The following is a 10,332-nucleotide window of genomic DNA, read 5'->3' on the forward strand; positions in this document are numbered from 1 at the left end:
TTTACAATTCTATTAAACAGCCTATACATGAACAGTTAGCTGGGAATATTAAACATACCATCGTCTCATCTTGATATCCAATAATAATTAAGTAAATTGTTAATTACCAATAATTAAAACAAATAATACTCTCCTTGAAAATGAGTATTGAAAAGTATTTTTCTCTTAAATCATTTATCAACGAGCAACAAGACAATGCTTACCTCGAGACAAAAATTGGTAGGAAAGCCAATAGAAAATTATTAATTATGTATATACAAAGTTAATTCTCAATATTATCAAGTTGTATAGTAAAAAATATTAAGTCATTTATTATTATAATACAAACAAAAAAATGACAAGATGTATGCAATGAAAGTGACTGGGATATTTAAAAAATTAAATATCGCTAAGATGTAAAAATTGTACTTGAAAAAAAAAAAAATTATATGGTAGTTTTCTCTCTCAATTTAAATTAGATTTAACTCACCTCGTTACATGTTAGTAAATGTGGTAAAGGAAATCTTCTTACTGCTCTTCTAACGTTACATTCGTCATTAAATTAACAATTATTAAAACGGATCGATTAAAAATTTTCCTAAATTATTATAACAAGAATCAGTTTATTTCCGAAAGAAATTAAATGGCATGGCAAGGATGGCATACCTCCAACAAAATACACTTTTTTGTTCTGAAAAGTCACATTTGAGCACTCGATGCTATAGTAAACGACGATTACAAAAGTTTTATAACACTTTTCCAAAGAATAAACGACAAAATAAAAATTTTAAGGTTTTAATGTCCTCACCCGTTTCAAATATTTATCGTCACATTCACATTTTAATCCATCTGATTAATAAAAAAAATAAATGCACGTTAACCCGTTGGAACCAATGTCTCCGTAGGCATCGTTGACGTCTCGTTGTTACTCAGTCTTTTGCTGATACGGACGTGAGCCGAGGTGTTGGCGGCGTCGTTTGTCGTGATTGCATCAGGGGAGACGGCAACGACGACAGGGGCTGTTGCTGGTTCTACGGGTGCTACGGCGGGTCCTTCGAAACGAATACCGGCCATTGGATGACCGGGGTAGTCAGGAGGTGGAGACGTCCTGGGCGGCTGCCCTTGGACGCTTTCGGGATCGCTGGTGGCGTACTGTCAGACTTTCTGCTGCTGTTGCTGCTGCATCTCGTACGCATTCCTGTCATACGCACCTGCATACAATCCCGGATTATTTGGTCTGCTTGACGCAGGGGGCGCGGATGCTAGCGGAGAATAATCTAGCGTTCAAAGAGAAACGAACGAGTGAGTTATGGCCACGACAATACGAACCTGTTTCATGAATGAAAATCCTTTACCCTTTTTATCTTTGCAATTTTGAAAGTCCTATCCACTTACTTGTAAGTCATCTAATTTTAAAATAGGGAAAGCAATAGGGCTAATTAATTACTATATCATGTGTTTGAGATTCCAATTATCAAATCTACATTAGATTTTTAAGGGAGAAAAACAATAGTAAATATGGTAGAGGNCATAAGTGGGTAAATTAAAACAACTCGTAATGGATATTTTTAAAGATACTGGTCTGTTATATACACCGGAAAATTGGAAAAGCTCTTTATTCTCAAAATTTAAGACAATCGAAAAGAAAATAATTGTTTGGCATTTAAACTGACGTATATTATTTTTTATACACTTGCTTTACTTTTAACGAGTGTTATGAATCTTTCTGATAGTGTTTATGATAAATCGGCAAGAATAATTCAAAAAGCTTATCGTCAATATGTAACTGCTAGAGAAAAATGTGAATTAGACAAAAATGGAAACCAAAGTTCGTAAGTAATGTACTACAATGCAATACTGTTGATTAACAATGAAATAATAAATTAGTAGGTTTGAAAATCAAACGAATACTTCTGGGCAATACAGCACACCTTCAAAAGTTTATTTCGATAGAAACGAAAATAAAAATTGCTCCTTAAACTTCTACAGTTCTAAGTGAGATATGAAACTGTATGTAATTTAATTTAAATTATGAAATATGTACAACATGCGCTCTTGTTTCAATGTTTAGCTAATTGAAATACTGTGTGTACCTCTACTTGTAGTTATAATGCAAACAAAACAGTTATTGATTACTTAGATTTGTGTCAGTTACACCTGAACACTTCAGGTAAACGAAACGTATTAAGTAGAAGTTTCTTAATCCAAAACGCGTGTACTATTTTAATAGTTAAAAAACGAGCTAAAACTAATTTAAAAAAATTAAAAGTTGGCTATTTATGACATTAAATAATCAAAGTTCTAATGGATCAGTCTATTGAAGAAAAATCTGCAAGAATAATACAAAATGTATTCCGAAATTATCAAAAAAAGAAAAAAGTTTTTGAGAACATCGACCGGTAAGTAAAGACCTAATGATACCTAAGTATTACGTTGTTGTCTATTGATTTTAAACTGCGTTTTACTTTCAGAATAGACGAAAGTAGTAATATATCTAGAAGTATTAAGTCAGACTTAAAATCCACATTGGAACTTTTACATGAGTATAGATCAAAACGAAAAGAACACTTTTCAGAAAGTCAAATAAAAAATTTAATAAATGGTGTAGAGCAAATAGTTTCTTCTATTAAATCATACCAAGCTCTTTGGTTTTCATCTGAAAATCAAACTGATAACGCAGAAAGTATTTATGAACAAGATATTACAACACAAGCTAAAAAACGCCATGAAGAATTCTTAAATTCAAATAAGAAGAAATGGTGGTATTCGTTTAATAAGCAATTGCGATGAAAATTATATTTCTATTAATAAATGAAATTTTATTGGACTACGAACCTTTAACATTTGAGTGAACCTTTTAGAGCATTTAAAAATTTTTAGGATAACTTAATGTTTAAAAAACTTTTGCTATATGGTGTATACAGGGACATCTACCGACAACTGGTAAAAAATGAAAATAAGATTATTAGCCAAACAGGACATCTATCAAATAGTTGGTGAAATGTACCTCACCGCTCAGTTGTATTATATAAAATAAAATTAATGTTTAATAAAGGTGTCTGATATACAGTAATGTACCACTGTTAATACCAATTAATTACATTTTGACAGATTTCATAGGATATTTTGTTAATTAAATTAATATAAATCTTATGAATATCACATTAGATGGTATATTATAGAATGTACCTTTTCTTGTTTATATTGTCATGAGTTGACAGTTAACGCTGAGGTTATGTAGCAAAGGGTTCCTCCCTTTATTATTTGTTTTTTAAATATAAATAAACGATACTTTGATTTTGTGTAATGCCTTAAAGTTATATTAAATCTTCTTAAAAGGTAAATAAATAAGACAGTTGTTCAAATGCAGTTAAGTTATGTGTGTGCTTCGTTTGTAACTTTCAGGTTGTTTTAATACTGAAGAAAAGAAGATGACAAGACAACCAGGTCAAAGCGAGCGAAAGCTCGCTGAAAAACTAATTATCTTGAATGATCGAGGAGTTGGAATGCTTACTAGAATCTATAATATCAAAAAGGCATGTGGAGATGCAAAATCCAAGCCAGGTTTCTTGTCTGACAAAAATCTTGAGTCATCAATTAAAAACATAGTTCGTCGGTTCCCAAATATAGATAGCAAGAGCTTACAACCTCTTTATGCAATTAGGAATGATATTATTAAAAGTTTGTCCCTTTATTATTATACATTTGTTGACCTATTAGACTTCAAAGACAATGTTTGTGAACTTTTGACAAGTATGGATGCTTGGCAGGTACATTTGGATATATCAGTGAATTTTGAGTTAACAAAGAACTACCTGGATTTGGTAGTCACCTATGTTTCATTAATGATATTATTATCAAGAGTCGAAGATAGAAAAGCTGTACTGGGTTTATTTAATGCTGCCCACGAAATGGTGCATTCTCAAAGTGATTCAAGCTTTCCAAGGCTTGGCAATATGATCATTGATTATGATGTGCCAATTAAAAAACTTTCTGAAGAGTTTTTGCCCCATGCCAAACTCCTTCTAAATGCATTGCATTCTCTACTGCCAGTATTTCCTGTCCGGAATGTCTCAGCAGATCAGTGGAGATCTGAATTGAAACTGAGTCTTGTTGGAAACCCTGGTACAGAAAATGTGTTTCTTTAATTATTTATTTATTTAATTATTTTGTGTTCTATAGGTCAGCTCCTAAAACCAGTCACTTCTGAACGTGTATCCTGTGAATACCTTTCTTTAGAATCCATGGAACGTTGGATCATTTTTGGCTTCTTATTATGTCATCAAGGTTTACAGCAAGATCATCTCAACAAAATGTGGGTGAGTGCTTTGGAGTCATCATGGGTCATCCCACTATTCCGGGACGAGGTTGTACACATACACAGCTATATTCAATCATACTTCGAGTCCTTAAAAGGTTATAGCAAAAGGGTTTCTGAAGTTAAAGACTGCTACAGTCAAGCAGTTCAAAAAGCCAGCTATAAACATAGAGAACGACGAAAGTTTCTTAGAACATCTCTTAAAGAATTAGGTTTAATATTGACTGATCAACCTGGACTTTTAGGACCAAAAGCTTTGATGGTTTTTATTGGTCTCTGTTTGGCAAGAGACGAAGTACATTGGTTATTAAGACATAATGATAATCCTCCCCAACAGAAAAGTAAGAATAAAACTAATCGTTTAAATGAGATTTCTGTAAGTACTTGTTCTTTAGGTAAGGGAAAATCTTCTGAAGATCTTGTGGACAGGCAATTGCCAGAATTGCTGTTTCACATGGAAGAATTACGCGTTTTAGTACGAAAATATAGTCAAGTTATGCAGAGGTATTTTGTGCAGTACCTGTCTGGTTTTGATGCTATTGCTTTGAAGCATATGATGCAAAATTTACAAGTGTGTCCTGAAGAAGAAGGTATAATCCTTTCTTCATTGTGCAATACTATTTCCAATTTATCTGTAAAGCAGGTGGAGGATAACGAAGTCTTCGATTTCCTGGCATTTCGGTAAATAACATTATAAAAGCTCCATAATTATTTTGTTAAGTAACGTGTTTGTTTATTTTATTTTATAGGCTTGATTGGTTTAGACTGCAAGCATACATGTCAACTGCAAAATCCCCAATGCCCATAATAGATAATCGGGACTTGGCTTCCTTTCTGGACGCCGTTCAATTCCACACAAGGATGGTAGACCATTTGGACGACATTATCACCGAAACGTCGGACCTGTCCATCTTCTGCTTTTACAGCAAAATCTTTGAAGACCAATTCCACATGTGCTTGGAATTTCCAGCACAAAATAGATACATAACAGCATTCCCATCGATTTGCAGTCATTTCCAAAACTGTACTCACGAATTATGTCCTGAGGAGCGTCACCATATTCGTGAAAGAAGTCTTTCAGTGGTCAACATGTTCCTTGACGAGATGGCTAAAGAAGCAAAAAATATTATTACGGCCATTTGCGATGAACAGTGCAAACTGAGCGACAAACTTTTGCCTAAACATTGCGTTGCTATTATAGCACAACAAATGAATAGGAAGAAGAAAGATAAGAACAAGAAAAACGCCGTTGAAATAGAAAAGCCTGGCAAAGAGAGCTACAGAAAGACTCGAGAGAATCTGACGACCATGGACAAACTACATATGGCGTTGACTGAACTCTGCTATGCCTTGAATTATTTTTCAACCATCAACGTTTGGGAATATACTTTTGCTCCTCGTGAGTATCTATATCAACATTTAGAGAACCGATTTGCAAGAGCATTGGTAGGCATGGTCATGTACAATCCAGACACCAACGAAATAGCAAAACCCTCAGAACTATTAGTCAGCGTTCGAGCTTACATGAACGTTCTGCAAACTGTTGAAAACTACGTCCATATCGACATAACTCGAGTGTTCAACAACTGCCTCCTACAGCAAACCCAAGCTTTAGACAGCCACGGAGAGAAAACCATCGCGGCTCATTACACCCAATGGTACTCAGAAGTTTTGCTGAGACGTGTCAGTGCTGGTAATATTTGTTTTTCAATGAACCAACGTTCTTTCGTTAGTCTGACAGCCGAAGGGACACTTCCATTTAATCCTGAAGAATTTTCGGATATAAACGAGCTTCGGGCATTAGCTGAATTAATCGGACCCTATGGGATGAAGTTACTCAACGAAACTTTGATGTGGCACATCGCCAGCCAGGTTCAAGAACTCAAAAAGTTAACCGAAGCGAATAAAGAAGTGCTGGTGTCGTTACGAACGAATTTCGACAAACCGGATATAATGAAAGAACAATTTAAAAAATTATCGAATGTCGAGAACGTTTTACAACGAATGACAATAATTGGAGTCATACTAAGCTTTCGAAATTTAGCACAATCCTGTTTGACTGACGTCCTGGAGGAGAGAATTCCTTTCCTTTTAAGCTCGATCCTAGATTTTCGTCACCATTTGCCTAGTGGGGATCCTATGAAAGTAGTAAGCGAGATGACATCTGGTGCTGGTTTGCCATGTAAAGTCGATCCAACATTAACGAGCGCCCTAAAACTCCAAAAACCAGAAATAGACGCAGAGGAGCATTTACTTGTATGTCTTTTGATGGTCTTTGTGGCAGTGTCGATTCCTAAACTCGCAAAATCGGAGCTTTCGTTCTACAGAGCTTCTTTAGAAGGACATTCCAATAATATTCATTGTATGGCACTTGCTATTAATAACGTTTTTGGAGCTTTATTCACGATTTGTGCTCAAGGAGACATTGAGGACCGTATGAAAGAGTTTTTAGCTTTGGCATCGTCTAGTTTACTTAGACTTGGTCAGGAGGCTGATAAGGATATAATTAAGAATCGAGAATCAGTCTATTTACTGTTAGATTTGATCGTTCAGGAATCTCCTTTCCTTACCATGGATTTACTGGAATCTTGCTTTCCTTATGCTCTAATACGGAATGCTTATCATGCTGTATACAAACAGGAACAAGCAATGATATAAAATTGTTTGAAACACTGAAATAGATATGTATTTGTATTTATCAATCTTTTTATAACTTAAATTATTTATTACTTTAAATTGCACTGACAATGAGTTGTGAGTGATGATTTGGGATAAGTGTTTGTAATTTACAAAGCACAGCAATTGTTAGGTGCAGCCAATATTTTTTTTTTAATACTAGATATAAGAGGTCTTATTGTAAATATTTTTAGTAAAAAACTAATAATTATAAGAAAATAGGAAGAATACAGGTGGTCGTCTCTAATAAAGTTTTGTTCAGCATTAGTTTATAAAGGGCGATGTGTCTTTCTCAACGAAACTTAAATATTTCCTCACGTCGATAGTTGAACGTTCTTTTGACTGAACTCGAATTTTAAATAACTTATTTACTCACAGTACCATTTTTTTACTAAATTTCAGAAAATCTCGTTGAAAAACACATATTAAACAAAATACAAATTAGTTAATGGATACCATGGTCTTTTACAGGCAATATTTATTCCAATTGAAGTCAGTATTTATGTATTGCAGATATGGTTACATATTTTATCAGTTAATTGTATTCATTATTTGTACCTTTAGTAGACTGAATAGTTTGTCTATATTTTATAATACAATATATTGCTTATCCATTTGATTCAAATTCGTTTATCATTTAATAATTAAATTATACTAAGCTTGTTATATAAAATATAATTTCATAGGTTTTTGTAGAAAAATATTTTTGCTAAATTCGTGTTAATTGTATACTGCTGCGAAATTTAAATGTTATTAAATAAAATTTTAATACCAAAAAGATTTTGCTTTTTTTTGACCTTGAACCATTTTATATTTAATGATTAGAATTCTAATAACAGTTTAAACAGTCACTTAAACAATAAGGGAGTAAGTCCTGGCCTTAAATTATTATTGGCTATGCTCAAGTAAAAGGAACCTATTTAATTATTATTAACTTCCCATTAGGAAGTTATTGTAATTGGGTCGAAAAGTGAAATCGGAATTTTCATTATATTTCCACGTTTTAACATATTAGTAGCATGCTAGCCAATTTTTTTGATGATGTGTGTATGTACGTACGTACGTACGTACGTACGTACGTATGTACGTACGTTCGTATGTCAGCATTTTTTTCGTTTTCGATATCTCAAGAACGGATTGAGATATCGCCCTCAACCAAAATTTTTTCGAAAGATATTATCATAATGAAGATCTGAAAGAAATTTGAACGAAATCGGTCAAGCCGTTTTTTTTTTATAAAAAAAAAACGAATTAATTACAAACAATTTAATTAAAATACGTTCTAATCTAATCACAACAATGAAGTTACGGAATCAATAATAACTGTATTATCTAATGGGAAGTTAGTCGTATTAGCACCGACCAAAGCGTGCTCAGACCAATTTTTTAGAAAATGTATTAGGTCTCACCATTTTAGAAAAATATGTTCCTCTCACATTTATCTTCTTTGACTGTAAAATAAAAAATAAAAAAAAGTTTGTAAAGTAATGAAAAAATTTTATTCATATAATATAACACTGCCTATTGAAAAAGAGACGCCACGCTTCCGTTTTTCTTTATTGATTAATCTAATTTAATTATTAAAAAGTAATTGTTAAATCAAATAAATGCATGAATGGGAAAGGCGGTGTCCCTTGCAGTTTGTCGACATCTTATCCTTTAATAATAATCTTTCTTTCTCGTTCTCTCATTAATCAACACACAAGCCATTATGAGACAATAATTGGTCAATGAGTGGAATAATATACCTATTTACACATCAAAATGTACAACAAAAACAACTGTCAGTCATACACAGCTGAAAACTGCGTCACAGGGCAGCATTTTGTTTTTGGAAAAAGCCACAGGTCAGGTATTTCAGAAATAATTATGACCATTTTAAATGTCAGGCACATGATTCCTTTATTTTAAATATATAATTTTTGGACATTCCCCAATTTAATGTAATTGTTTTATTGCTTTTAAATATCCACATTTCATTAGATACAGTTTTGTATATTACTTGTTAGTTCCAATTCTTTAGTAGAAAAATTATAGAAATAGTTAACCCTTGTTCTCCCAAGTGTTTCTCAATAATACCCCTTTTTAAAATAAAAAAGTACTGTCACGGTACCCCTGGCAGATGTGAAATATCGAAATTGGGATTTATTGAAGAAAATGAGTCCAAGTCTTTAACAAGACGACGGAAAAAGCCGATGAATTACGAGTATGGTCGAATGCCAGAGCGTCGTCCCGCCTTGCTACTGTTTAGTCGATTTTGCATCCTAGGATGGATCAAACGGTGGTTCACATCAAAATCATTCTACAAATACATTATAAACTTTGAGAATGTCCAGTTCAGATATATCGTTACTATTATTATAAAGGGATCGTGTGCCCCATTGGAAACAAGTTGTACTATCAAAGATCGTATATGTGATGTTTTTCTGTCTGTTTTTTCGTTTTCTTGTGAATATCACACATTTAAAAAGATTACTTCTTTTATTTACATTGTATGTCTGGTTCTGAAGCATTTACACATACTTGTCATGAGTTACAATACAAAAATAGTCATTCGAGAAAAAATATCAAGAAGACATTATCATTATCAATATATAATATATATAATATATGTATATGTATGTATCTACATATATGAGATCCGTTATTATTTAATTTAATTTACAATTCTATTAAACAGCCTATACATGAACAGTTAGCTGGGAATATTAAACATACCATCGTCTCATCTTGATATCCAATAATAATTAAGTAAATTGTTAATTACCAATAATTAAAACAAATAATACTCTCCTTGAAAATGAGTATTGAAAAGTATTTTTCTCTTAAATCATTTATCAACGAGCAACAAGACAATGCTTACCTCGAGACAAAAATTGGTAGGAAAGCCAATAGAAAATTATTAATTATGTATATACAAAGTTAATTCTCAATATTATCAAGTTGTATAGTAAAAAATATTAAGTCATTTATTATTATAATACAAACAAAAAAATGACAAGATGTATGCAATGAAAGTGACTGGGATATTTAAAAAATTAAATATCGCTAAGATGTAAAAATTGTACTTGAAAAAAAAAAAAATTATATGGTAGTTTTCTCTCTCAATTTAAATTAGATTTAACTCACCTCGTTACATGTTAGTAAATGTGGTAAAGGAAATCTTCTTACTGCTCTTCTAACGTTACATTCGTCATTAAATTAACAATTATTAAAACGGATCGATTAAAAATTTTCCTAAATTATTATAACAAGAATCAGTTTATTTCCGAAAGAAATTAAATGGCATGGCAAGGATGGCATACCTCCAACAAAATACACTTTTTTGTTCTGAAAAGTCACATTTGAGCACTCGATGC

The 10,332-nt window shown here is 32.5% G+C and overlaps 2 protein-coding genes and 1 long non-coding RNA gene across 5 annotated transcripts in view; 2 read left to right on the plus strand and 1 right to left on the minus strand.

The window, feature by feature from the left end:
- Positions 1 to 758: 758 nt before the first annotated feature.
- Positions 759 to 10,332, minus strand: part of LOC108734964 (disintegrin and metalloproteinase domain-containing protein 10) — a 38,685-nt gene continuing 29,111 nt past the window's right edge. Inside the window, exon 11 of one of the 3 annotated variants that reach the window (XM_018466743.1) lies at positions 759 to 1,190. In XM_018466743.1, coding sequence (XP_018322245.1) covers positions 1,135 to 1,190 — 56 coding nt within the window. In that variant the 3' untranslated portion in view covers positions 759 to 1,134. Of the gene's footprint in view, positions 1,257 to 10,332 lie in introns of all 3 variants that reach the window. The other 2 variants (XM_018466742.1, XM_018466741.1) reach the window with 2 other exon arrangements.
- LOC108734965 lies at positions 1,516 to 2,949 on the plus strand. Its single transcript, XR_001937486.1, has 3 exons — positions 1,516 to 1,811; positions 1,867 to 2,378; positions 2,451 to 2,949. It is a non-coding gene; the product is annotated as an uncharacterized LOC108734965 (long non-coding RNA).
- LOC108734963 (membrane-associated protein Hem) lies at positions 3,097 to 6,993 on the plus strand. Its single transcript, XM_018466740.1, has 5 exons — positions 3,097 to 3,318; positions 3,385 to 4,104; positions 4,162 to 4,638; positions 4,693 to 4,978; positions 5,047 to 6,993. The coding sequence occupies exons 2-5, from the start codon at positions 3,411 to 3,413 to the stop codon at positions 6,953 to 6,955; spliced, it is 3,366 nt and encodes a 1,121-aa protein (XP_018322242.1). The 5' UTR covers positions 3,097 to 3,318; positions 3,385 to 3,410; the 3' UTR covers positions 6,956 to 6,993.

This window comes from Agrilus planipennis, unplaced genomic scaffold (genome assembly GCF_000699045.2).
Source record: "Agrilus planipennis isolate EAB-ADULT unplaced genomic scaffold, Apla_2.0 scaffold92, whole genome shotgun sequence".
NCBI classification, from domain to species: Eukaryota; Metazoa; Arthropoda; class Insecta; order Coleoptera; family Buprestidae; genus Agrilus; species Agrilus planipennis.

Bases quoted from the DNA above. Each gene is read 5' to 3' on its own strand.
- LOC108734963 (XM_018466740.1), top strand. From the start codon at position 3,411: ATGACAAGACAACCAGGTCAAAGCGAGCGAAAGCTCGCTGAAAAACTA. The intron at 4,639-4,692 runs GTAAGAATAAAA...CTTGTTCTTTAG, and splicing joins TAATCCTCCCCAACAGAAAA to GTAAGGGAAAATCTTCTGAA. The intron at 4,979-5,046 runs GTAAATAACATT...TTTATTTTATAG, and splicing joins TTCGATTTCCTGGCATTTCG to GCTTGATTGGTTTAGACTGC.